The 27,966-nt window shown below is 37.6% G+C and overlaps 1 protein-coding gene across 1 annotated transcript in view; it reads left to right on the top strand.

Moving 5' to 3' along the window:
• The window catches only part of CCDC141 (coiled-coil domain containing 141), a 223,061-nt gene that overhangs the window by 65,086 nt on the left and 130,009 nt on the right, over positions 1–27,966 (top strand). Inside the window, exons 3-4 of the mRNA XM_007965472.3 lie at positions 12,922–13,113; positions 16,436–16,544. Of these exons, the coding sequence (XP_007963663.2) occupies positions 12,922–13,113; positions 16,436–16,544 (301 nt within the window). The remainder of the gene's footprint in view (positions 1–12,921; positions 13,114–16,435; positions 16,545–27,966) is intronic.

The following is a 27,966-nucleotide window of genomic DNA, read 5'->3' as shown; positions in this document are numbered from 1 at the left end:
ACCTCTTAGACCTTTCCCATACTTCTACCACAAACATTTATTGAGCCTCTGCTGTGTGCAGGGCATTCTGTGTTTCTCAGTAGGGGTGCTATTTGGTGGTACAATCCTTCCTCAAGCCCCTCCAATCACTACCACACACACATAACAACTAAAAATGTCTCAGAACCAGTGCTAGAGCCGTAAATGTGAGTGAGACAACTTAGGTCTCTGTTTCCCCTTCCCAGATCTGAAATCATTATCATCGGCATGCTGGGGTATCATGCCCTGTAGCTGTCTCCATTAGTACCTCACTTGTGTTTGTGTTTCAGGCTGACTAACTGATAGATACTGCTCCATAGGGGAAGAGAAAAGAAAGAAGTAGCTTCCATGGAGGCTCAGCAATGGACAATAAAATAAAATAGTATTTCCTGAGTGCTGACAGCATATGAGCAATCCCCAGATTCAGAAGGGAAGGCCTGGCCCACAGGATGATGTGGCAAATGGGCAAACAGAAAGCTGGACCACTAAAAGAACCACAATGCCTTCCTAACACCTTTACCAAGGCTGAAGAAGTATCACGGAGACCCAATTACTCCACGTCAAAAACTTGCCAGGGTGGATTCTGCCTTTGGGTTCAAGATCATGTTCTATTTCCAGAATCTCATAGGAGACACATTTTAACTGGTCACTTCTGAGATTTTGGATTTGCTAGAAATATCCCTGCTCTTTAAATCCTGTCTAGTTCACTCTGTTTGAGTCCCTGTCTCCTCCAGTATTTCAGATGATGTTTGATAGGTCTTGGGAAGCATTGGGCCATACCTGGCCTCTGATCCCAGCAGCTTAAGAGCGATCTATCATTCCAAGGAAACTTGAATCAGACAGTTTTCTACAGATTCCCAAAGCAGAATGTCTGCTGACTTTCTTGGAGAAAATCCCAAGTGTAATTTGTACCAAATTAAATCCAGAGGGTTCTGCAAGAAACTTCTGGCCTTAGATCTGCAATGAATAGAACATTTTGTGGTTCACAGCGGAGGTCATGGGAGAGTCCCAACGAAATATTGGGAGCCATAATCATAGTTCTTTAAATCGCTCTCCCTAAAGCCTTTATATTACTGATTTATAAATTGTCATTTGAGTGGGAAAAGAAAAATATTAAGAGGAGCTTATTTTATGCGTTTAACAAGGCTAAGAGGTTCCAAAGGCAACCCTATTAGATATAGGAATAGCCCATGTTTGAATTTATTTTAGCACCTTTGTGCCAAATCTGAGAAATATTACTGGAAAGTTACATGTTTACCTGGTTTTCCCTAGAATGAATTCGTAGTCTATTATTTCTTATTCTTCCCTGTATCACTGCCATAGAATTTTCCAATTTTGGCTGGGTGCAGTGGCTCACTCTAATCCCAGCACTTTGGGAGGCCAAGGTGGACGGATCACCTGACGTCAGAAGTTTGAGACCAGCCTGGCCAACATGCTGAAACCCCATCTCTACTAAAAATACAAAAATTAGCCAGGCATGGTGGCACATGCTTGTAATCCCAGCTTCTCGGAAGGCTGAGGCAGAAGAATCTGGGAAGCAGAGGTTGCAGTGAGCGAAGATCGAGCCACTGCACTCCAGCCTGGGCGACAGAGTAAGATTCCATCTCAAAAAAAAAAAAAAAGAGAATTTTAAAATTTCATGGAATTTATATTTCACTTCTTACCACACTCTTTGTCATATGAAAAAAGTTAAAATTTAAAAGTTTTAATATAATGTTTTCATCTTATATACTCTTGAACTAACACCATTATAAGTGGAGATTGAGGCCAGGTTAACCTATTTTAATGTTAAAAAGTATAAAATGAAAAATATGCACAAAACAGAATTAATGAGCCCTTACTATGGTCTCAAACTTGTCACACAAGAATGAGATGTCCAGTTATTATGCTCTCGAATAGCTAGGTGAGAAAATATACACTTTTGGTCAAACTCTCTTGTCAATGTAGACACTCGGTTGTCTGTTTATCCTAAATAGCAAAGAAAACAGAGCTGGCACATACTCACCTGTCTCTTAGTGGATATTCATTGCCATTTCTACCCAATGTGCTTGAGACCTTTTTTGAGGCAGCTGTGAAATTATCAGTCTATGATCTAGATTTTTTGTTTTGTTGCATTATAAATTTTATTTTTTTCTTTATTAAATATAAGAGAACCTTGGTGACAAAATGTACCAATAAAGGATTTTTACATTAGTAAATGTATCTGTCAGCTTGATATGGTTTGGTTTTGTCCTCACCCAAATCTCATCTTGAATTCCCATGTGTTGTGGGAGGGACCTGATGGGAGGTAATTGAGTCATGGGAGCGGGTCTTTCCTGTGCTGTTCTCGTGATAGTGAATAAGTCTTATGAGATCTGATGGTTTTAAAAATTGGAGTTTCCCTACAACAAGCACTCTCTTTACCTGCTGCTATCCATGTAAGATGTGACTTGGTCCTCTTTGCCTTCTGCCTTGATTGTGAGGCTTCTCCAAACAGGTGGAACTGTGAGTTCTCCATTAAACCTTTTTTAAATTTCCCAGTCTCAGGTATGTCTTAAGCAGTAGCATGAAAATGGACTAATACAGTAAATTGTACCAGTAGAGTGGGACGCTGCTGAAAAGATACCTGAAATGTGGAAGTGACTTTGGAACTGGGTAATAGACAGGGTTTGGAACAGTTTGGAGGGCTCAGAAGACAGGAAAATGTGGGAAAGTTTGGAACTTCCTAGAGACTAATTGAATGGCTTTGCCCAAAATGCTGATAGCAATATGGACAATAAAGTCCAGTCTGAAGTGGTCTCAGATGGAAATGAGGAACTTGTTGGGAGCTGGAGCAAAGGTGACCCTTGTTATGTTTGAGCAAAGAAACTGGTGACATTTTGCCCCTGCCCTAGATATCCATGGGGCTTTGAACTTGAGAGACATGATTTAGGACATATGGCGGAATAAATTTTTAAGTAGCAAAGCATTCAAGAGGTGACTGGGTGTTGTTAAAGGCATTCAGTTTTATAAGGGAAGCAGAGCATAAAAGTTTGGAAAATTTGCAGCCTGACAATGCGACAGAAAAGAAAATCCCATTTTCTGAGAAGAAATTCAAGTTGGCTGCAGAAATTTGCATAAGTAACAAGGAGCTAATCCCCAAGAAAATGGTGAAGATATCTCCAGAGCATGTGAGAGGTCTTCACAGCAGCCCCTCCCATCACAGGCCAAGGCCTAGGAGGAAAAAGTGGTTTTGGGGCCAGGCCCAGGGTCCCTGTGCTGTGTGCAGTCTAGGGACTTGGTGCCCTGCCACCCAGCCACTCCAGCCATGGCTGAAAGGGGCCAACGCAGAGCTTGGGCTGTAGCTTCAGAAGGTGCAAACCTCAAGCTTCCACACGGTGTCAAGCCTGTGGGTACACAGAAGTCAAAAACTGGGCTTTGGGACCTTCTGCCTAGATTTCAGCAGATGTATGGAAATGCCTGGATGCCTATGCAGAAATTTGCTGCAGGGGCAGGGCCCTTATGGAGGTCACTACTAGGGCAGTGCAGAAGGGAAATGTGGGGCTGGAACCCCCAAACAGAATACCTACTGGGGCATTGCCTAGTGGAGCTGTGAGAAGAGGCCCACTGTCCTCCAGACCCCAGAATGAGAGATCCACTGACAGCTTGCAAATAGAAGCTGGAAAAGTCACAGACAACTCCAGGCAGTGAAAGCAGCCAGGAGGGAGCTTCTACCCTGTGAAGTCACGGGGGCAGGTCTGCCCAAGTCCATGGGAACCCACCTCTTGCATCAGCATGACCCAGATGTGAGACATGGAGTTAGGAAAGATCATTTTGGAGCTTTAAGATTTGACCACTTTCCTAGATTTCAGACTTGAATGGGGCCTGTAGCCCCTTTGTTTTGGCCAGTTTCTCCTGTTTGGAATAGCTGTATTTTCCCGGTGCCTGTACTCCCATTGTGTCTAGGAAGTAACTAACTTGCTTTTGATTTTACAGGCTCATAGGCGTAAGGGATGAGACTTTGGACTGTGGACTTTTGAGTTAATGTTGAAATGAGTTAAGACTTTGGGGGACTGTTGGGAAGGCATGATTGGTTTTCAATATAAGGACATGCAATTTGTGAGGGGCCAGAGGTGGAATAATATGGTTTGGCTGTGTCTGCACCCAAATCTCATCTTGAATTCCCACATGCTGTGGGAGAGACCTGGTGTGAGGTAATAATTGAGTCATGGGGTTAGGTCTTCCCCATGCTGTTCTCATGATGGTGAATAAGTCTCATGAGATCTGATGGTTTTAAAAATGGGAGTTTCCCTACACAAGCCCTCTTTGCCTGGTGCCATCTACATAAGATGTGATTTGCTCCTCCATGCCTTCTGCTATGATTCTGAGGCTTCCCAGCCACATGCAACTGTGAGTTCTCCATTAAACCTCTTTCCTTTGTAAATTCCCCAGTCTCAGGTATGTCTTTATCAGCAATTTAAAAACGGACTAATACATAGCTTTTATTAGGTAATGCTAGGATAACAAATGACCCCAAAATAGCAGTGGCTTACAAATAACAGATTTTATCTTACCATGTTGGCTGCATGGTAAATGCAGTTCAGGTTTGTATGTCTCCTTTATTTTAGAATCCTGGATGAAGGAGTGTATTAGTCTGTTCTCATGCTCCTAATAAACACATACCCGAAACTGGGTAATTTATAAAGGAAAGAGGTTTAATTGACTCACAGTTCACCATGGCTGGGGAGGCCTCAGGAAACTTACAATCAGAGTGGAACGGGATGCAAACATGTCCTTCCTCACATGGTAGCAGCAAAGAGAAGTGCCGAGAAAAACGGGGAAAAGCCCCTTATAAAACCACCAGCTCTTATGAGAACTCTGTCACTATCACAGGAGTAGCAGCATGGGGTAACTGCCCCCATGATTCAATCATCTCCCACCAGGTCCCTCCCATGACATGTGGGAATTATGGGAACTACAATTCAAGATGAGATTTGGGTAGGGACACAGCCAAAACATATCAAGAAGCAACCACCATTTATGGAAAGAGCAATGATAGACTCACTTATTGGTTCTTAATACTTCTACTCAGAAATGGCACACAAAACTTCTGTTCACAGTTTGTTAGTCTAACCAAGTGCATACAAGTCTGGTTTTAGGAGGCATAGAAGTACAATCCTCTTATAGAGAGAAACAGCAAATAACTGGGAACAATAATATAGTTAAAGTGTGTAATGTGTCTTAGAATATAATTTGGAAGGATAAGGAAGGAAAGGACTGTTCAAGAATAATAATTGGAGACAACTTAGGTCCATGATTCCAGTACACCAATGGCATGTGTTGTTTTTCCTTTAAGAATAGGTGTATTTTACATAATTGCAAAAAAAATATTTCCTCCAGTAATAAAAACAACATACTTTTATTATAAAAAATTGAAAATATACAGAAAGATATAAATAAGAAGGTGAAAGTAACTGGAAAACCCTAGGTAAATACCTAGAGAAATCAAAATATATGTCTACCCAAAAACTTGTACATAAATATTTATAGCAGGTTTATATATAGTAGTCAAAAATTGGAAACATCCAAATTTCTATAGGTCACTAAATAAACAAATTGGCATATTCATCTATTCTTTTAGGGACATACTTGAGAAATTATTCAATATTTTCCATGATGGTGGCAGTCATAATAGTGATGATGAGGTAGATGATGCTAAGATTTCCTTGGGGTAATTTTGGTAACATTTTAAAGAAAATTTTCCATTTTATCCCCATTTTTGTTTTTATTTGCAGAAAATCCGAAACTTGCTATATGCATTTATAGCCCTCAATCTTAATATTATATAATTATGCTAAATAAAATATTTTAAATGATACATAATAATTGCACATATTTATGGGGTATATGTGATATTTTGGTACATTTCTACACTGCATAATGATCAAGTCAGGGTAATTGGAATATCCATCACCTCAAACAGTTATGATTTCTTTGTGTTGATGACATTATAAATCTTCACTTTTAGTATTTTGAAATATGTAACAATTAGCTATAGTCACTCTACTATCAAACACTAAGGCTTATTCCTTCTATCTAACTGTATTTTTGTACCCAGTAACCAACCTCTCTTTATCTTCTTCTTCCTTCTTACCCTCCTAGCCTCTGGTAACCATCATTCTATTCTCTACCTCCATGAGATCTGCTTATGTTTTTTGTGTATCACTTTGTTCCTTTTAAAATGTCATAAGTTAAAAAAAATTTTTGAAGAGAAAAAATTCATATAACATAAAATTAACCATTTTAAAGTGTAAAATTCAGTGGCATTTAGTACATTCACAGTGCTGTGTGTGAAAAGTTCAATATAGAAATGAACTTCTGAAATTAAAATGTTTTATTTGGGAGAAAAGTACTGCAATTCAGGGCATAAATGCAGACTGGCCGGTCTTCAGTATGTCTGAAAAACAAAGAGAAAGTTAGACATTTTATAAAAAGGAGAGTATGTATTGCTCTTTGAGAAATTTCATTGCCACTAGTAAGGTTTTGAGGAGCTGGAAAGCTCTGATTGGCAAGTGACAATAGTGGGCAAAACTAATTTCAGAGTTGCAGCAGGTTGTTTCAGTAGCCAATAGCTAAAACTGGTTTCAGGTTATAGTAGGCAGTTTCAGCTTGCATGGAATTACATTTTTGGGGCAATGTTTTGTGCCCTGAATGGTTTTCTCCATGATCTCTCAACTCCATTTTTGTTGAGTATGACAAGAATGACCCAATTCACATGATCAACTTTCACATGTGAAACCATCACCTCTATCTAGATCCAAAACCTTTCCATCAGCCCAAAAGAAAACCCTGTACCCATTATGTAGTGACTCCTTATTCACCCTTCCCTCAGCCCCTGGCAAGCACCATTCTGCTCTTTATTACTAAGATTTTACCTATTCTAGATATTTCCCCCTCTCCTCCCCTCCTGTCCCCTCCCCTTCCCTCCCTTCCCTTTTCTCCTTCCTTCCTTCCTTCTTTCTTTTTTCTTTTTTCTCTCTCTTCTCCTCTTCCCTTTTCTTTCTTTCTTTCTTTCTTTCTTTCTTTCTTTCTTTCTTTCTTTCTTTCTTTCTTTCTTTCTTTCTTTCTTTCTTTCTTTCTTTCTTTCTTTCTTTCCTTCCTTCCTTCCTTCCTTCCTTCCTTCCTTCCTTCCTTCCTTCCTTCCTTCCTTCCTTCCTTCCTTCCTTCTTTCTTTCTTTCTTTTTCTTTCATACTATGTATCAATACTCCCTCATATGGGTAAAGTACGTTTTGTTCATCCATTCACCAGTAAATGTACACTTGAGTTGTTTCTGTCTTTTGGCTATTGTGAATACTGCTGCTGTTAATATGCATGTCCATGCTTTTGTGTGGACATATGCTTTTCTTCCTGTGGATATATGCCTAGGAGCGTAATTGCTTGGTCATATGGTAATTCTATGTTTGACTTTTTGAGGAAATGCCAATATGTTTTTTTAAAGCAGCTGTACCATTTTATATTATCATCAACTATGTACATGGATTCCAATTGTCTCCATGTTCTTGCCAACACTTGTTATTTTCCTTTTTTTTTTTTTTTGAGATGGAGTTTCACTCTTGTTGCCCAGGCTAGAGTACAATGGCACAATCTCGGCTCACTGTAACCTCTGCCTCCCAGGTTCAAGTGATTCTCCTGCCTTAGACTCTTGAGTAGCTGGAATTACAGGCGTGTGCTATCATGCCCGGCTAATTTTGTATTTTTAGTAGAGATGGGGATTCTCCATGTTGGTCAGGCTGGTCGTGAACTCTCAATCTCAGGTGATCCGCCTGCCTCAGCCTCCCAAAGTGCTGGGATTACAGGTGTGAGCCACTGTGCCCAGTCTCCTTTTTTAAGGTTGTAGCTATCCTAGTGGGTGTGAAGTGACATCTCGTTGTGCTTTTGATTTGCATTTTTCTAAGACTAATCATTTGAGCATCTTTGTGTGCACTTGTTTGCCACTTATATATCTTTGTTGGAGAAATGTCTTTTCAAGTCCTTTGCCCGTTTTATGATTGTATTGTTTTCCTTTCTATCATTTTATTTATTCATTTATTTATTTATTTATTTATTTATTTATTTATTTAATTTTTTGAGACAGAGTCTTGCTGTTTCACCCAGGCTGGAGTGCAGTGGTGTGATCTCGGCTCACTGCAACCTCCGCTTCCTGGGCTCAAGCAATTCTCCTGCCTCAGCCTCCTGAGTAACTAGGATTACAGGTGCCCACCACCACACCTGGCTAATTTTTGTATTTTTAGTAGAGATGGAATTTCATCATGTTGGCCAGGCTGGTCTCGAACTCCTGACCTCAAGTGACCTGCCCACCTCGGCCTCCCAAAGAGCTGGGATTACAGGCCTGAGCCACTGTGCCTGCCCCTTTCTATTGTTAAGTTGAAAGAGCTCTTTATATATTCTGGATACTAGATGCTTATCAGATACATAATTTGCAAACATTTTCTCCCATTCTAAGGATTTTCTTTTTACTTATTTGATAATGTCCTTTGTACACAAAAGTCTTAATTTTGATGAAGTCCAATTTATCTGTTTGTTGTTGTTGTTGCTTATGCTACTGGTGTCATATCTAAAAAACGATTGCCAAATTCAAGGTGATGAAAATTTACTTATAAAATTCTTCTAAAAATTTCTTAGTTTTAGCTTTTACATTGAGATCACTGATACATTTTGAGTTAATTTTTATATGGCATGAGAGGTAAGAATTCAATTTTATTCTTTTACATGTGAATATCTAGTTGTTCTAGCTCCACTAGTTTAAGAGACTATTCTTTCCTAATTGAATGGTCCTGGCATCATTGTTGAAAATCAATTGTCCATAGACATATAGGTATATTTCTGAACTCTCAATTCTAGGCCATTGCCCTATATGTCTATCCTTGTGTCAATACACTGTTTTTGATGACTGTTGCTTTGTAGTAAGTTTTGAAATTTAGAAGTGTGAGTCCTCCGAATTTGTTCTTTTTCAATATTGTTTTGATTATTATGATCCCCTTACAAGTCCATATAAATATGAGGATTATCTCTTCAATTTCTGTCAAAAAGCCTGTGAAATTTTTATATTGATTACATTGAATCTGTGGATTACTTTAGATAGTATTGCTTTTTAGCAACACTGTCTTCCAACTCATAAACATGGGTTCTCTTTTCATTTATTTAGATCTTCTTCAATTTCTTTCAGTAATTATTTTTAGTTTTCAATGTACAAGTCTTTCACCTCCTTGGTTAAACGTATTCCTAGGTATTTGATTCTTTCTGATGCTCTTGTAAATGGAATTCTTGATTTCCTTTTTAGATTGTTCATTTCTTTATAAAGAAACACAACGGATTTTTTTGTGTGTTGATCTCATACTCTGTAACTTTGCTGAATTTATTAAGTAGCTTTAGCATCATTTCTTCTTTAAACATTTGGTAGAATTCACCAGTATAGTCACCTGGGCCTAGTGCTTTCTTATTTGGAAGGTTATTAATTATTGATTTAATTTTTTAATAGATGGAGACTTGTTCAGATTACCTATTTTTTCTTGTGTGAGTTTTGGTAGATTGTGTCTTTCAAGGAATTTGTCCATTTCATATCAGTTATCAAATTTGTGGGCATAGAGCCACTTGTAGTATTCCTTTTTATCTTTTTAATGTCCATGGGACCAGTAGTTGTGGCCCCTCTTTCATTTCCAATATTAGTAGTTTATTTCTTTTCTCTTTCTTTCTTGATTAGCCTGAGTAGAGATTTATCAATTTTATTGATCTTTTCCTAGAACTTGTTTTTGCTTTCATTGATTTTCTCTGTTGTTTTCATTTCATTGATTCCTCCTCTAATTGTTATTATTTTCTTCTGTTTACTTAAGATTTAATTTACTCTCTTTCTCTAGTTCCTATGGTGAAAACTCAGAATATTGATTTTAGGTCTTTTTTCATTTCATATATATATATATATATATATATATATATTCAATGCTATAAAATTTTCTTTAAGCACTACTATTGTGGCATCTTAAAAATTTTGATACATCGTATTTTCATTTTCTCATTTAGTTCAAAATATTTATATTTCCCTGAGACTTCTTTGACCCATGTGTTATTTAAAAGTGTATTGTTTAATATTAAAATATTGTGGTATTTTTTGGTTATATTTCTGTTATTGATATGTAGTTTAATTATTTTGTGGTCTGAGAGTACATTTGTATGATTTCTGTTTTTAAAAATTTGTTAAGGTATGTTTTATGGCCCAGGATATGGCCTATCTTGATGAATGTTCCATGTAAGCTTGAGAGGAAGTATGTTATGCATTGTTGGAGGAATTATTGTATAAATGGCAATAAGATCAAGTTGACTGATGGTGCTGTTCAGTTCATCTATATACTTAATAATTTTCAGCCTGCTGGATATAATGATTACTGATAGAAGGATGTTGAAGTCTCTATTATAGTATATTTATCTATTTTTCCATGTAGTTCTATTAATTTTTGCCTCATATATTTTGACTCTCTGTTGTTAGGCTCATACACGTTTAGAATTGTCATGCCTTCTTGTAGATTGACTCCTTTATTATCATGTAACACCCATCTTAATCTCAAATAATATTCCTTGCTCTAAAATATTATCTGTCTAGAATTAACATAGCTACTCCATCTTTCTTTAGATTAGTGTTAGCATGGTACATCTTTCTCCATTCGTTTACTTTTTTTTCCATCCAGCTTCATTGAGTTATAATTGACAACTAAAAATTGTATACACCTAAGTTATACAATATGATGTTTTGAGGTATGTATACATTGCAAAATAATTAACACATGTTAAATTAATTGAGTTAATTGACATATCACCTCACATTGTTACTCCACTTCATTTACTTTTAATGCACTTCTGCCTTTATATTTGGAGTAGGTTTCTTGTGGACAATATACAGTTGAGTCTTATTATTCTTATCCACTCTAATAGTCTCTGCTGAACCCAGGAGGGGTTGAGCAAGGGCATGTAAAAATATCGCAAAGCTTTTCTACCATTTTTAAATCACCTTTTTCTTGCTTCAGCCTTGGTTTGGTGGCTGTAAATCTTTGACTACTTTCCAGAGTTCTAACAAAAATAAGACAGTTTTTGCCTGCATTTTTGTTTGTTTGTTTGTTTCTGAGGCAGAGGCTCACTCTGTCACCCAGGCTGGAGTGCAGTGGCACTATCTCAGCTCACTACAGGCTCCACCTCCCGGGTTCTCCTGCCTCAGCCTCCCTACTAGCTGGGACTACAGGTGCCCGCCGCCACGCTCAGCTAATTTTTTTGTATTTTTAGTAGAGACGGGATTTCACCATGTTAGCCAGGATGGTCTCGATCTCCTGACCTCGTGATCTGCCTGCCTTGACCTCCCAGCGTTTTCTGATGTTTCTCTACAGGAATGGTCACTTGGAACTATGTACTCTCCCAATTTTATTGACATCTGTCAGCTGTTTTAATATTTCATTGGCTTTTTAATTAATCAACTTAAAAAATCAATTCTAATATTTTAATCTAAACTGCTAATTTCTGATTTTGTATTAAATCAGTTTATCCCCCTTAATTTGTTGTTTTATTTATTTTTTAAATAATTTAGACCTAGATGTTGAGATAATTTGTTTTCTTTCTTTGTTCAAGTTGTCTAATACTATGTATTTAATCTGAGCATAAGGTTAGCTGTGTATTTAAAGTTTTTAAATGTAGTAGCCTTATTATTATTTTTAAAAACAGTCTATAATTGTAGTTCTTACTCTCTGTTCATTTGATGTAAGACTGCTTATATATATTTGAAATATTTCAGTGCCACAGATACAAAGGTTCATGAGTGTCTTTACTGTGGATTGCACTATTTATCATTATAAATGCCATTTTTAAGCATCAGTGATTTTTGTTTTGATTCTAATTTGTTCAATATTATAGTCCTGCTTTCTCTTGTCTGTCTTTGCCTGATATATCTCATCTCTTTATTTTCAAAAACTATTTCTTTTTAGGGACACTCTAGGAAACACAAATTGGTTGAATTTTGCTGCCTTTTTTTCTCACTCTGATAGTGTTTGTCTTTTTGTTTAAAAAGTTAGCTCATCCACATTTTTTGTGTTAATTGATATTTAATTATGTACTTGTCATTATGTTTGTGTGTGTGTGTGTGTCCTTATGAACCTGCTCTTATTTCTTTTGTTTTCTCTGTTGTATTTTTCTTTATCACATTTTTAAGTTCCTTTTTATGTTGATATTTTAGAATTTATTCATATTATTTTAGTCTACTGTACTCTTTAAAAATTATGCCTTTATTTTGGTGCTAACTTCAAGAATTATATGGAACTTATTAAATCCTCCTATCCCTGAATGAGACAGTTATGTAAGCACATGTTCCTTTTCATTTTTCATATTTTGTTCAAACAGTAGATAATGTTGGTTATAGACATCTTAAATTTTAAATTATGACTTAAAAATCTACTCAATATTTACATTAAGTGTCACGGTCATATTAACAACTAATGACAATTATTTGCAATAAACAGTAAGCTTTATAGGGCTTGTTTCTCACAACCTTTATTCTTGATCACTCTTCTAGGTGTGTTCTTATTACTTTTCTTATTTTTTTTTGGAACTGTGAGATTAACATAATATTCTATACCCCTTGGGAATGTAGACATGTGTCTTTGACAGATGTCAGCAGTGTTTGGACAATGTTTAAATGTGAATCCCTTTAGCCTGGCCATGCTCCCTGGCTCACCTCAATCCTGATCGCTCCTTCCTTCCTGTTTGATATACCTTCTTGTATAACAGTTTGTGTTTATAAATTATCTTTCCTAGACCACATACAATTTCTAATATCCAAGTGTTTAAAGTGTGATCCTGTGTTCTTACATTGAGTTAACATCCTGCCTTATGCCTTTTTCTTTTGTACTTAGGCTTTGGAAGATCGGGTATGGGAACTCTTGCAGGAAGCAGACAAGACAGCTGAAGAGAACAAGGATCAGAGTCAGGTCTACGACGCCATGGCCGAGACTCTGGGTGAAGCATGGGCAGCCCTGGTGTCCATGCTTGAAAGAAGAATGGAGCTCCTTAGGTTGACTTCTGAATTTTTTGAAAATGCCTTGGAGGTTTGTGCTTTAAAAAACTTCTCCCTTCCCCACATCAGAGCAAATTAATAGCACTCCTGAAAATGTTTGTTTTTCCACAAATAGACATTGCAAGCAGTTTAAAAAATGGCAGAATAACCAAGACATACATAGACAATATATTTAATTTTTGATTGTCAATAAATAAAATTATTACTATTTTAAGAGTAGGTCTTCAAACAAAAACAAAGTACAGTTAAGTAACTAAAATTTGGTAAAATATTAAGTAATAATGGGAATGCTCATAAGTCATTATGATTATTTCCCTCTATAGAAGGTAGTAATACAATTACTAAATCAAACAATTACCCGGATTGTAGGATTGCTAAGAAATGCTGGTCTAGAGTGTTGTTCTTGGCTAAAAGTTGGAGAATAAAATTTCCTTTTGCTGCCTATGTTTTAAAAAGGTAATTATAGAATATTCCATAGGATATTTGATTCATAAATATAGCATTTTCTGAGTACTTTCCTAAAGTGTATAGTTGATTTTCCATAGTTTGAACACCTTACAATACAAGAGAAGGAAAAAGTCCTTCTGGACCTAAGAAGGTCATGTCTCCATGTGAGTTTTCTTGAATTCTACAATTTTTTGAGGTTTCTCATTTCAAAATGTGAGTTTCAAAGAACATTATCAAAAGAGGTATTATATTTGGTATAAGACAGTTATTGGAAATTTCACTTTTAACTTCTCTGTCAAGTGGCAGCCCATTCATTTTGATGTGAGAGCATTGCTTCATTATGATAAAGCACTAGCTTTGAAAAATATGACATTTCTAAACTAAAAATTCAGGACTTAAATCCAAAATAATGAAGGAAAGAAGATTAGTAATGGAACCTAAAAATTGGAGTAGGCAATCTCATGCATCATGAACTTGTTTAAAAGCAAAAGGGAGGAATAAAAACCTTATTATAACTTTCAAGGCTTGTTTATCACAGTTTGAACACTGAAGTTTAACTCATTTCAGAGACCATCTTGGAAGAAGTTTCATACACAATCTTTCTTCCCTGAAAATAGATAAAACAGCTGAAATATACCTACAGACGCCAAATTATAGATATATCTGACTCATTCTATCTGAGTAAGTAGGGTACAGGTGTCAACTGTCCTTGAAACTCATCTGTTTTGAGTCCAGGAAATTTTCTTCTTTTTCTAGCGTTAGAGCAATATTTGTTTCTCATTGTGTTTTAGTGTTAATGCTAGCTTATCTTCTCCATGATGAGTAAATTCCTTTCAGATATAACATGAAGTAAAAGGAAATAGCAGGCCAAACCATGATTCAACCCAACATTGTTATTCTTACACTTGCGTGAGCTTTTATTGCTTCTAGTGAAAAGACTAATTATTACTTGTATTATCCCATTTCCAATTTTGTGAATCACTTCATATTAAACTGAAGACAAACTGCTATATAATCCTTATGCCCCCTTTGTATGCCAAAGCCATTTCTTTAGTGATAAAAGAGAGTGGAGAAAGGAAAATACCGATAAAAGTAAACAGAACTTTAGGGAAGCTTTTTTCTGAGTAAAGCATTGTTTGCTTATTGGTTTATTTTTAATTTGATAACAAACTGAAATATAAATATAAGTTTAAACAGTGACCCTGGAACTTTTTGTAATGTTCTGCAGGTAACAAACAAACCACCTACTAGGATTTTTTTTCTTTTTGAAGATTCTCTTTAAATAATATTTTAAAAATCAGTTATTAGAAATTGAGTGAATTAGAGATGTAAATGATGTGGATATTGACTCCCTTATTGAATTATGTGCATGCAGAAGTTTTTGAGAAATTAAAAATTACTAATGATTGCATGGTCGATCATTATTACAAGATTATTTCAGGCTCACTCACAGACATAACTATCAGTTGGGTTATTCTCACCTCAAACACTGTACTATAATTTAGAAACACCACCCCTGAGTGGCAGCAGCAGATGTCCATCAGGTTGTTCTGATAGGATAACAGAGGCCTGCCTTGCATTTCCAAAACATGTCCCATGCTCTTCAGTCTCTCTCTCATCAGTCCATTTCATTTATAATTGGATTTCATATGGCTGTTGTAATAAACTACAGTCGATTGTGTTAATCAGATAGTTACATTAAAATATTAAGAATCCCCAGATTCAAAGATGGTAGTTTGGAGAAGACTTGAAACAGAAGATAAGTAACATCGCAAGCTTCTGTGTCTTTTACACTGATACTTTTCCTTAATTAGTTTATTCTAAACCTAATCCAAAGGTGAATATATTGAAATGCTCATATAAATTGTGATCATTACTGTTGAATCTTAGTGCTAAAACAAGCCAGCTATTTGTCTACCACTATAGACATACTGTGACAGGATAACCAAATGTATTTTGCCGTCTTCTAAAATTTGTTTCTAAGATGATTTTCCTGAGCATTTTAACATCACGTTAATTATCTCTCTCAATTTCCCACTGCCTCTATGGAGAAAAACAAAAAGAGAGACCAGTCATATTCCTCGCCATTTAGAGTGTGAAATTGCTATGCATTTTCCTTGAAAGAGAGGATACATTTCTCACTTGTCATTCTCACTCCATCTAATCTTATTTTATTTATAGATGTAATGCATACAAATTATTGATAAAAATGCAAACAGAATTACAAATTATAGATTCAAATATTAAAATTTTACCTCCTCTTGCTCATCCTTAATTTCATTTCTTCTCATTAAGTCACCATTTGGTGTGTATTTTTTCAGACCGCTTTCTATACAAATATATATATAGGATTAGATATGGATTAGACTATGTATTATTTGGAAACTTGCATATTTCACTGCTAAGTTCAATTATAGAGGGAAAAAATAACTATACTTCAACTTTCTCTCTAAGTGAGTTCTTAAGCTACATTTACTTGTAAATGTGTAGATTACTTTCTAGTTAACCCCTTCCTGGTTTCCCTTAGCTAACTATCTGCTTATTCTTAATTAAGTGCCTTAGAATGTTGAAAGTGACTGTACACATAGGTCATTATAATTTTGTTTGAAAAATTTAATAGGCATTTGGACAGTAAACAGGTTGGTTTATTTCAGCATACAAAATTAGGTATGAAAGGAGGAGAAAGTTCTTACCAATGACACTTTGTAAATTGACCACATGCAAATACACACCCTCACACAAACACCGTAAGCCAACACACACTCACACAAACACATACGAACATATACCCTTGCACAAACACACATCCTCAGTTGGGCTACTAATTTATGAAAAACATCTACAGGTAACTAACAATGGCACATTAATTTTTATACAAATGTCTTTCCTCTGTATTTCTATTGTAGTTTGCTATTAAAATAGACCAAGCTGAAGATTTCCTCCAGAATACTCATGAGTTTGAGAATGCTGAGTCCTTAAAATCACTTCTTCAGCTCCATGAACATCATACTAAAGGCAAGAAATACGTTTATTTCTCGCAGAAGTGTTTAGAGGTTTTAAAAGATGTTAATGTGAGAATGCTTATGTATGACACAGTGTATTTTAAATTTATCTATTTATGTATACCTCAGCTTGTACTAAGAAAAGTTAAATAAAGCTTCATTTTTAGTCATCTTCTGGAAGAAAGAAGTAGTTGTAGATATTCTGAGAGGACGGTAGAGGACATGCCTCCAGGAGATTCTGTTATTTGGTCTGCTAGAGTTTAGCTCCTGAGGACAGAGGCCATTTCTACCTTGTTCATCCTTTTGCCCTTAGCATCTAGCAAGGTTCCTGGCCACATGGTAGATCCTCAAGAAATGTTCTTAGTTGAATAAATCATTGAATTCAGTGAATGTTCCTTCTAAGGGTCAATCAATGAAGGTCATTCTTTAAAAAGCAGGTCTGGATTAGCAAAATTCCTCTTTCACTATTGCAGTTAAAAAATGGAATAGTGAATTTTTCCAGATGAAAATCTCATAAAACACTCTACAAAAAGATTTTCAATTCCCTTTGAACAACTAGAAAGACAGTCTAGTTGTTAACCAACAATTTGTATGCCAAGGCTTTCTACAAGAATTTGGTGTGGGCCAGGAGTGGAGTAGGGAACGCATTTGTAGAAAAGTAGTAGTTAACCTGTCATCTTTTGCTATGGAAAGAGGTTAGATAAATAGATAGAAACAACCATTTCCTTTCTGCCTAATATGTCTTCTAGTTTTACTGCCAAATAGAACAGGGGCTGGATGGAAAGACTTCCTGAATTCATTTGTCACAGTTCTAACTTGACTTCTAGCTCCACCAGCCTGCCATTCTGGACTTTAAAAAACCAAAAGGTGTTTTAAAGTCACAAATAGATTGAGTGTTTATATTACCCTTCAAAAGACTCTAGACAATAGATCATTATGATAAATTACTTATCACAACTTTCTAAAACTCAAAGATTAATGAACTCAATCTTTTCTATGTAAGATTAAAGGACTTAATCTTTCCTATGTAAATTCTTATGAGATCCTACCAAATACATATATATAATTTCCACTGATTATTGTTCTATAGGACCTATCACTAATAGGGATTACAAAAAGCATCAAAAGCTTGTGCTTTAAAGCAACAGTTGCCTATTTTTATACAGCAGTAGTAATCTAGCTAGGTCCAAAGGAAATGAGTAGAATCACGTGAAATTCCTGCTAGGAGACTAGAAGGTAACAGATGGGTTCTGTGGTCTCAGTTCACCCTTCTTTCAACCAACATGATCATCACACAGCAGTTTTACCTCCAGAAGCCTGACAGTGACGGATGCTATTGTTGAAGAGTTTCAATACTGAGGCAATCAAATGAAAGCATTCTCCGGAGGGACGGGGGGCTTGTAGAAGTAGGGGCTTTTCCATAAATATTTGGGAATGGAGCTAGCAGGGGAATGTAGCCTTAATGCTGTTTTGTTGTTGCTACTGCTGTTGGCTCCTTCAGAGTTCCTAGGATCTGCGGCACCGTGGGCCAGTTTACATCAGGGATGTGCTGCTTTGTTTGCACTTCTTTGGCATCCAGCTGACAGCGAAACTGATGTCTTGCTTTTCGGGGGTACAGCCTTCGAGAGTCCACTGGGTCTCCTTAGTCCGAGGAGATGGATAAAAATGCTAGTGGAAGACAGGAAACATAGTTTATTTTTGTGATGAAAAAATATTCTTCCATCTTGATGACATATTTATTGTGAGAGTTCGTGCCCTTCTGTGTGATACTTGAAGCACAGAGATGACAGAAAACTCTGGTCAGGACACTTCTTCCCAGTTCATATGCCCAGTGGTGGCTTCAAGGGCTTTTGTTTTCATAAAACAAAAAAATGAGAGTTGATGCAATTTATTAACCAACTACTTCCGTGGGATATGATTAAGATTAGCGGATTTGAAATGCTTATTAAAGGGTGAAATTCTGATTCTTTAGTTAAGGGCTTCATATCTATTATCTTTAAATTTAAGCAATAAAATACGTCTGTAAGTGCAGCTAGCCATTCTAGTAAGTTTCTGAGATGTTGATCGGTTGAGTAGTATAAAACATGAGTGTCAGGGTGACAAAAGCTGGAAAAACTGTAATCAAACTTACCCCTAATAGTCACTTTATTTCAATTAGCTTCACCTATGCTTTCTCCTTATTCAGCAATGCTAACGTTCTGTACTATGTAAGAAACATATTCTTTAACACTATGGGAGTCAGAACCAGGATTAATGGGTTGAAGTTTCTGCCCCCTGGAATGTTTCGGAATAAGTTGGTTCCCTCTACTACATAACAATCCTTGAAATAGAGGGAATAATATACCTTTTTCCAGTCTTCTCTCCTTGGGGTTAAAATTACCTAGTTAAAGTCTTCCAGCAAATATGGTTTCCAGATGACTTACTGGCCTACTTGCCCTCAATCAAAGAACACATAATTAAACACTGTTTTCTGAACCCATAACCTGGTGAGAAATCCAGGGCCACGTGTCAGGGGAGTACATGGCCCTTTTCCTCAGGAAGCCTGCAGTTTATCAGGACATGTGCATATTCCTTGGTAACTCCCTCTGTACTTCCTGTGGGTACTTCAGTACATCACCTCACACACTGTGTAGTCATGATTTATTTTCTTATTTATCTTCATCATCAGGTTGTGAGACCCTAGATCTCCGAAGCTGAGAATAGTGTGCAACCTGAAGTATATTCGTTCAGTGTTATTTGTGTATAATTCCAATGTATGACATGGCAGAATGATACACAAGTGAGCAACACACAAGGTGCCATAGGGACGTTAAGGAGAAGAAAATTTACTCTAAGCTCCAAAGAATGACAACTGCACCCTCCAGTTTTCTAAGGGTCTTCTTAAAATGAATGTAAGAACTGAGAAGCTGCATCATAGGAAGGATCATATTACTTCTTTTTTCTTCTTGGATGTTGTATATATCTTATTTTAAAATTTATTTTTACTTAGTTTTTTTATTATACTTTAAGTTCTGGGGTACATGTTCAGAATGTGCAGTTTTGTTACATAGGTATACACTTGCCATGGTGGTTTGCTGCACCCATCAACCTGTCACTTACATTAGGCATTTCTCCTAATGTTATCCCTCCTCTAACTCCCACCCCCAGACAGGCCCCACTGTGTGATGTTTCCCTCCCTGTGTCCATGTGTTCTCATTGTTCAACTCCCACTTATGAGTGAGAACATGTGGTGTTTGGTTCCTTCTGTTCTTGTGATAGTTTGCTGAGAATGATGGTTTCCAGCTTCATCCATGTCCCTGCAAAGGACATGAACTCATCTTTTTTTATGGCTGCATAGTATTCCATGGTGGGTGTATATGTGCCACATTTTCTTTATCCAGTCCATTATTAATGGACATTTGGGTTGGTTCCAAGTCTTTGCTATTGTGAATAGTACTGCAGTAAACATACATGTGTATATGTCTTTATAGTAGAATGATTTATAATCCTTTGGGTATATACCCAGTAATGGGAATGCTGGGTCAAATGGTATTTCTAGTTCTAGATCCTTGAGGATTCACCACACTGTCATCCACAATGGTTGAACTAATTTACACTCCCACCAACAGTGTAAAAGCATCCCTATTTCTCCACATTCTCTTTAGTATCTGTTGTTTCCTAACTTTTTGATGATTGCCATTCTAACTGGCATGAGATGGTATCTCATTGTGGTTTTGATTTGCATTTCTCTAATGAACAGTGATGATGAGCATTTTTTCATATGTTTGTTGGCTGCATAAATGTCTTCTTTTGAGAAGTATCTGTTCATATCCTTCGCCCACTTTTTGATGGGGTGATTTTTTTCTTTTAAATTCGTTTTTTTTGTTTTTGTTTTTGTTTTTGTTTTTTTGGTGGAGTCTCGCTTTGCCCCCCAGGCTGGAGTGCAGTGGCACAATCTCAGCTCTCTGCAACCGCCGCCTCCCTGGTTCAAGTGATTCTTCTATCTCAGCCTCCCGAGTAGCTGGGACTTCAGGCGTGTGCCACCAAGCCCAACTAATTTTTGTATTTTTAGTAGAGACAGGGTTTCACCATATTGGCCAGGCTGGTCTCAAACTCCTGACCTCGTGATCCGCCTGCCTCGGCCTCCCAAAGTGCTGGGATTACAGGCATGAGCCACTGTGCCCATAATTTTTCTTGTAAATTTGTTTAAATTCTCTGTAGATTCTGGATATTAGCCCTTTGTCAGATGGATAAATTGCAAACATTTTCTCCCATTCTGTAGGTTGCCTATTCACTCTGATGATAATTTCTTTTGCTGTTCAGAAGTTCTTTAGTTTAATTAGATCCCATTTGTGTATTTTGGTTGTTGTTGCCATTGCTTTTGGTGTTTCAGACATGAAGTCTTTGCCCATGCCTGCTTTGAATGGTATTGCCCAGGTTTTCTTCTAGGATTTTTATGGTCCTAGATCTTACGTTTAAGTCTTTGATTCATCTTGAGTTGATTTTCATATAAGGTGTAAGGAAGGGGTCCAGTTTCTGTTTTCCATATATGGCTAGCAGGTTTCCCAACGCCATTTATTAAATAGGTAATATTTTCCCCATTGCTTGTTTGTGTCAGGTTTGTCAAAGATCAGTTGGTTGTAGACGTGTGGTGTTATTTCTGAGGCCTCTGTTCTGTTTCATTGGTCTATATATCTGTTTTGGTACCAGTGCCATGCTGTTTTGGTTACTGCGGCCTTGTAGTATAGTTTGAAGTCAGGTAGTGGGATGCCTCCAGCTTTGTTCTTCTTGTCCAGGATTGTCTTGGCTATGTGGGCTCTTTTTTTGTTCCATTTGAACTTTAAAGTAGTTTTTCCAATTCTGTGAAGAAAGTCAGTGGTAGCTTGATGGGGATAGCATTGAATCTATAAATTACTTTGGGCAGTATAGCCATTTTCACGATATTGATTCATCTTATCCATGAGCATGGGATGTTTTTCCACTTGTTTGTGTCTTCTCTTATTTCCTTGAGCAGTGGTTGGTAATTTTCCCTGAAGAGGTCCCTCACATCCCTTATAAGTTGGATTCCTAGGTATTTTATTCTCTTTGTAGCAGTTGTGAATGGGAGTTCACTCATGACTTGGCTCTCTGTTTGTCTGTTATTGGTGTATAAGAATGCTTGTGATTTTTGCACATTGATTTTGTATCCTGAGACTTTGCTGAAGTTGCATATCATCGTAAGGAGATTTTGGGCTGAGACGATAGAGTTTTCTAAATATACAATCATGTAATCTGCAAACAGAGACAATTTGACTTCTTCTCTTCCTATTTGAATACCATTTATTTATTTCTCTTGCCTGACTGCCCTGGCCAGAACTTCCAATACTATGTTGAATAGAAATGTTGAGACGGGGCATCTTTGTCTTGTGCCAGTTTTCAAAGGAAATGCTTCCAATTTTTGCCCATTCAGTATGATATTGGCTGTGGGTTTGTCATAAATAGCTCTTATTATTTTGAGATACATTCCATTGATACCTAGTTTATTGAGGATTTTTAGCATAAAGAGGTGTTGAATTTTGTTGAAAGCCTTTTCTGCATCTATTGAGATTATCATGTGGTTTTTGTCATTGGTTCTGTTTATGTGATGAATTATGTTTATTGATTTGCATATGTTGAATCAGCCTTGCATCCCAGGGATGAAGCTGACTTGATCGTGGTGGATGAGCTTTTTGATGTGCTGCTGGATTAGGTTCACCAGTATTTTATTGAGGATTTTCGCATCGATGTTCATCAGGGATATTGGCCCAAAATTGTCTTTTTTTGTTGTGTCTCTGCAGGCTTTGGTATCAGGATGATGCTGGCCTCATAAAATGAGGTGGGGAGGATTCCCCCTTTTTCTATTGTTTGGAATAGTTTCAGAAGGAATGGTACCAGCTCCTCTTTGTACCTCTGGTAGAATTCAGCTGTGAATCCGTCTGATCCTGGACTTTTTTTTTTTTTGGTTGGTAGGCTATTAATTACTGCCTCAATTTCAAAACCTGTTATTGGTTTATTCAGGAATTCGACTTCTTCCTGGTTTAGACTTGGGAGAGTATATGTGTCCAGGAATTTATCCTATTCTAGATTTTCTAGTTTATTTGCATAGAGGTGCTTATACTATTCTCTGATGGTACTTTGTATTTCTGTGGGATCGGTGGTGATATCCCCTATATCATTTTTTATTGTGTCTATTTGATTCTTCTCTCTTCTTAACTAGTCTGGCTAGCAGTCTGTTTTGTTGATCTTTTCAAAAAACCAGCTCCTGGATTCAGTGATTTTTTGAAGGATTTTTTGTGTTTCTATCTCCTTCAGTTCTGCCCTGATCTTAGTTATGTCTTGTCTTCTGCTAGATTTTGGATTTGTTTGCGGTTGCTTCTCTGGTTCTTTTAATTGTGATGTTAGGTTGTCAATTTCAGATCTTTCCTGCTTTCTTTTGTAGGCATTTAGTGCTATAAATTTCCCTCTACACACATCTTTAAATGTGTCCCAGAGATTCTGGTACACTATGTTTTCATTCTCATTGGTTTCAAAGAACATCTTTATTTTTGCCTTCATTTCCTTATTTACCCAGTAGTCATTCAGGAGCATGTTGTTCAGTTTCCATGTAGTTGTGCAGTTTTGAGTGAGTTTCTTAATCCTAAGCTCTAATTTGATTGCACTGTGTTCTGAGAGACTGTTATGATTTCCATTCTTTTGCATTTGCTGTGGAGTATTTTACTTCCAATTATGTGGTCAATTTTAGAATAATTGTGATGAGGTGCTGAGAAAAATGTATATTCTGTTGAATTGGGGTGAAGAGTTCTGTAGATGTCTATTAGGTCTGCTTGTTCCAGAGCTGAGTTCAAGTCCTGAGTATCTTTGTTAATTTTCTGTCTCGTTGATCTGTCTAATATTGACAGTGGGGTGTTAAAGTGTCCCACTATTATTGTGTGGGAGTCTAAGTCTTTTTGTAGGTCTCTAAGAACTTGCTTTATGAATCTGGGTGCTCCTGTATTGGGTGCATGTATATTTAGGATAGTTAGCTCTTCTTGCTGCATTGATCCCTTTCCCATTATGTAATGCCCTTTTTTGTCTCTTTTGATCTTTGTTAGTTTAAAGTCTGTTTTATGAGATTAGGATTGCAACTCCTGCTTTTTTTTCACTTTCCGTTTGCTTGGTAAATATTCCACCACCCTTTTATTTTGAGCCTATGTGTGTCTTTGCACATAAGATGGGTTTCCTGAATACAGCACTCTAATGGGTCTTGACTCTATCCAATTTGCCAGTCTGTGTCTTTTAATTGGTCCAGTTAGCCCATTTACATTTAAGGTTAATATTGTTATGTGTGAATTTGATCCTGTCATTATGATGTTAGCTGGTTGTTTTGCCTGTTAGTTGATGCAGTTTCTTCATAGTGTCAATGTTCTTTACAGTTTATTATGTTTTTGCAGTGGCTGGTATGAGTTATTCCTTTCCATGTTTAGTGCTTCCTGCAGGAGCTTTTGTAAGGCAGGCCTGGTGGTGACAAAATTAGCATTTCCTTGTCTATAAAGGATTTTATTCCTCCTTCACTTAGGAAGCTTAGTGTGGCTGGATACGAAATTCTGGGCTGAAAATTCTTTTCTTTAAGAATGTTGAATATTGGACCCCACTCTCTTCCGGCTTGCAGGGTTTCTGCCGAGATATCGCTGTTAGTCTTTGTGTGTAACCCGACCTTTCTCTCCAGCTGCCCTTAACATTTTTTCCTTCATTTCAACCTTGGTGAATCTGGCGATTGTGTGTCTTGGGATTGCTCTTCTCGAGGAATATCTTTGTGGTGTTCTCTGTATTTCCTGAATTTGAACGTTGGCCTGCCTTGCTAAGTTGTGAAAATTCTCCTGGATACTATCCTGAAGAGTGTTTCCAACTTGGTTCCATTCTCCTCATCACTTTCAGGTACACCAATCGAACATCGATTTGGTCTTTTCAAATAGTCCCATATTTCTTGGAGGCTTTTCGTGTTCCTTTTTATTCTTTTTTCTCTAATCTTGTCTTCTCTCTTTATTTCATTAATTTGATCTTCAATCACTGATATCTTTTCTTCTGCTTGATCGATTCAGCTATTGAAACTTGTGTATGCTTCACAAAGTTCTCGTGCTGTGTTTTTCAGCACCATGAGGTCATTTATGTTCTTCTCTGCACTGGTTATTCTAGTTAGCAATTCGTCTAACCTTTCTTTCAAGCTTCTTAGCTTCCTTGCATTGGGTTAGAACATGCTCCTTTAGCTTGGAGGAGTTTGTTATTACCCACCTTCTGAAGCCTACTTCTGTCAATTCGTCAAACTCATTCTCCGTCAAGTTTTGTTCCCTTGCTGGTGAGTTTTGATCCTTTGGAGGAGAAGAAGCATTTGGGTTTTGGAATTTTCAGCCTTTTTGCACTGGTTTCTCCTCATCTTTACGAATTTATCTACCTTTGGCCTTTGATGTTGGTGACCTTCGGATGAGGTCTTTGAGTGGACGTGCTGTTCCTTTCTGTTTGTTAGATTTCCTTCTGATAGTCAGGCCCCTCTGCTGCTGGTCTGCTGGAGTTTGCTGGAGGTCCATTCCTGACCCTATGTGCCTGGGTATCACCAGTGGAGGCTGCAGAACAGCAAAGATTGCCACCTGATCTTCCCTCTGGAAGCTTCGTCCCAGAGGGGCACCTGCTAGATGCCAGTCAGAGCTCTCCTGTATGAGGTGTCTGTCGGCCCCTACTGGGAGGTGTCTGCCAGTCAGGATACAAAGGGGTCAGGGACCCACTTGAGGAGACAGTCTGACCCTTAGCAGAGTTTGAATGCTGTGCTGGGAGGTTCACTACTCTTCAGATCTGTCAGGCAGGGATGTTCAAGTCTGCTGAAACTTTACCCATAGTTACCCCTTTCCCCAGGTGCTCTGTCCCAGGGAGATGGGGGTTTTATCTCTAAGTCCTTGATGGGGGCTGCTGCCTTTTTTTTCAGAAATGACCTGCTCAGAGAAGAGAAATCTGGCAGTCTGGCCACAGCAGACTTGCTGAGCTGCAGTGGGCTCCCCCTAGTTCGAAATTCCCAGTGGCTTTGTTTACACTGTGAGTGTAAAACTGCCTACTCAAGCCTCAGCAATTACGGATGCTCCTACCCCCACCAAGCTCGAACGTCCCGGGTCGATCTCGGACTACTGCTGTACTGACAGCGAGAATTTCAAGCCAGTGGATCTTAGTTTGCTGGGGTCTGTGGGGGTGGAACCTGCCGAGCCAGACCACTTGGCTCCTTGGCTTCAGCACCCTTTCCAGGGGAGTGAAGAGTTTTGTCTCGCTGGTGTTCAAGGTGCCCTGGGGTATGGAAAAAAAGAACTCCTGTAGCTAGTTCGGTGTCTGCCCAAATTGCTGCCCAGTTTTTTGCTTGAAACCCTGGGCCCTGGTGGGGTGGGCACCGGAGGGGATCTTCCGGTTTGTGGGTTGCGAAGAAAATTCCCCTACCCCTTGTGCTTCCTAGGTGAGGTGACACCCCACCCTGCTTTGGCTCGCCTTCTGTGGGCTGCACCCACTGTCCAACCAGTACCAATGAGATGAACTGGGTACCTCAGTTAGAAATGCAGAAATCACCTTCCTTCTGTGTCCATCTATCTAGGAGCTGCAGGTCGGAGCTGTTCCTATTCAGCCATCTTGCCAGCAATCATGAATGTTTTTTATATCTTAAACCTAGCTAGGGTATACATTCCTGGTGGCCCATTATACTATTATCTGTACTTTTGTCTCTATTTGAAAATACCCATTAATTATGTTCAAGAGAAACCATCCCACTGGGGAACATTTAGAATATTTTTTGAAGTATTAGGAAGAAATATCATACATTATCTCAGGACCAAGATGGTGATCTTGATGGAGTTTATAAAGTACCCATTTGGAAAGTTTATTTAACAAGCTATAAACCTATCCACCTTGTGTATACCTATTATACCATCTTAAATTGGTTATTTATATTTAATAATTGTGGCAAACTATAGAAGTATTAATATAAAATATTATGTATTTTGTGAACTTTAATGATAATTTTTTAGATAGATTGAAAATTAATCAAAACAATTAATGAAAATTTATCGACTCTTTTCTAAGTTCACATCACAAGTTATTATGTCAGTAAGAAGGATTTTGTATGTGCTGATATACAATCTTTAAAATAAATTGACTGTAAAGATGTTCTTGAAGGTCGCAATATATCTAGACAGTTTACCCTTGGGAAAAAACACATCACTTTGTAAGATCAACTGATGGAATAAATAGCTAGGAAAACGTAAACTGTGAAGAAGCAAAATGTAAGAAACTGAAAGACTGAGGGAACTGGCAGAGGAAACTGAGGGAAGAATCCATCCACCTCAACAGCCGTCGTGGTGGCAGGTAACAGACTGACTCAGCCTGGATACATTTTACAAGTTAATGCTGGCTCAGGAGGCTGTGTGCGTGGCAATATTGTGGTAGTTGTTATATTATTTTGGCAGAAGGTGAAACAGAAAACCAGGAAAAAAAAAAGTGAATTGTAATTTTGGCTAATTGTTCGTGTTCTCACAGGAACCAGAACAGGTCGACCATTAGTCTGCAATACCCTGAGGACCTAAAGTTGTGCCTCCCTCTCTCATTTGGAAAGTCTAATGTGTAAGAGTTAGTTACAGGAAGGAAGGAAACCCTGTGGAGACCCTGTTGCCTTCCCAAACTTCTCGTGTGTGGGCTGTATGTGTGTGTATGTTTGTGTATAGCTGTTCACAAAATCATAACAAGCTCTTCAATGCAAAGGAAAAAGACTATTTCTCTCTATATACAAAAGGCGACTCCATCATACTTCTTACTTCATTAAGGATATACAAATTAAACTATTCAGTCTGATAGGTAAGGCCTGCTATAACTCGTTTCTCCAGTTGTGTCTTGGACCTACCCATAAGAACTTGTTCTGAGCAGATAGATCTTTTCCTGAACCCTACCCCCAGTCCCATCTTGTTCATGTTTGCTTCCATGTTTTTTCCAAAGAAATTGACTTGAATTATGATGTTCTCCCTGACTTTTCTTACGCTATCTACATTCTCCTGTTCTTCTGACCTGGTTGAAGTCTGTGGTTGTTTTTGTCTTTTGTTTCTTTGCATTGTTGACTCACAATCAAATTGCCCAGGGGACATAATCACACTGTCATTTGGAGCAGATACTACTAGCTAATATTTTACAGGACAAATCTAGGTCATGTGGAATAAACTACTTCAAATTATTTCCTTTTCATCTCAAAATGCCTTTTTACAGTATATTCATTTATCTTATTCTCTCCTCCAGCTTTCCAAAAAAAAAAAAAAAAAAAAAAAAAAGGTGTCAATTGAAAGAGAAAACTGGCCCAACTACCTCAGCCTACATCATCGCTGTGTAATAAACTGCCAAAAGTGAGAATGCTGAAGTTGAGTGTGTCCCTATAGTGGAAAGAACACTGA

The sequence above is a fragment of the Chlorocebus sabaeus genome, chromosome 10 (genome assembly GCF_047675955.1).
Source record: "Chlorocebus sabaeus isolate Y175 chromosome 10, mChlSab1.0.hap1, whole genome shotgun sequence".
Lineage (NCBI taxonomy): Eukaryota > Metazoa > Chordata > Mammalia > Primates > Cercopithecidae > Chlorocebus > Chlorocebus sabaeus.
The sequence above is the reverse complement of the archived record's forward strand: the minus strand, read 5'-3'. Positions and strand labels throughout refer to the sequence as shown.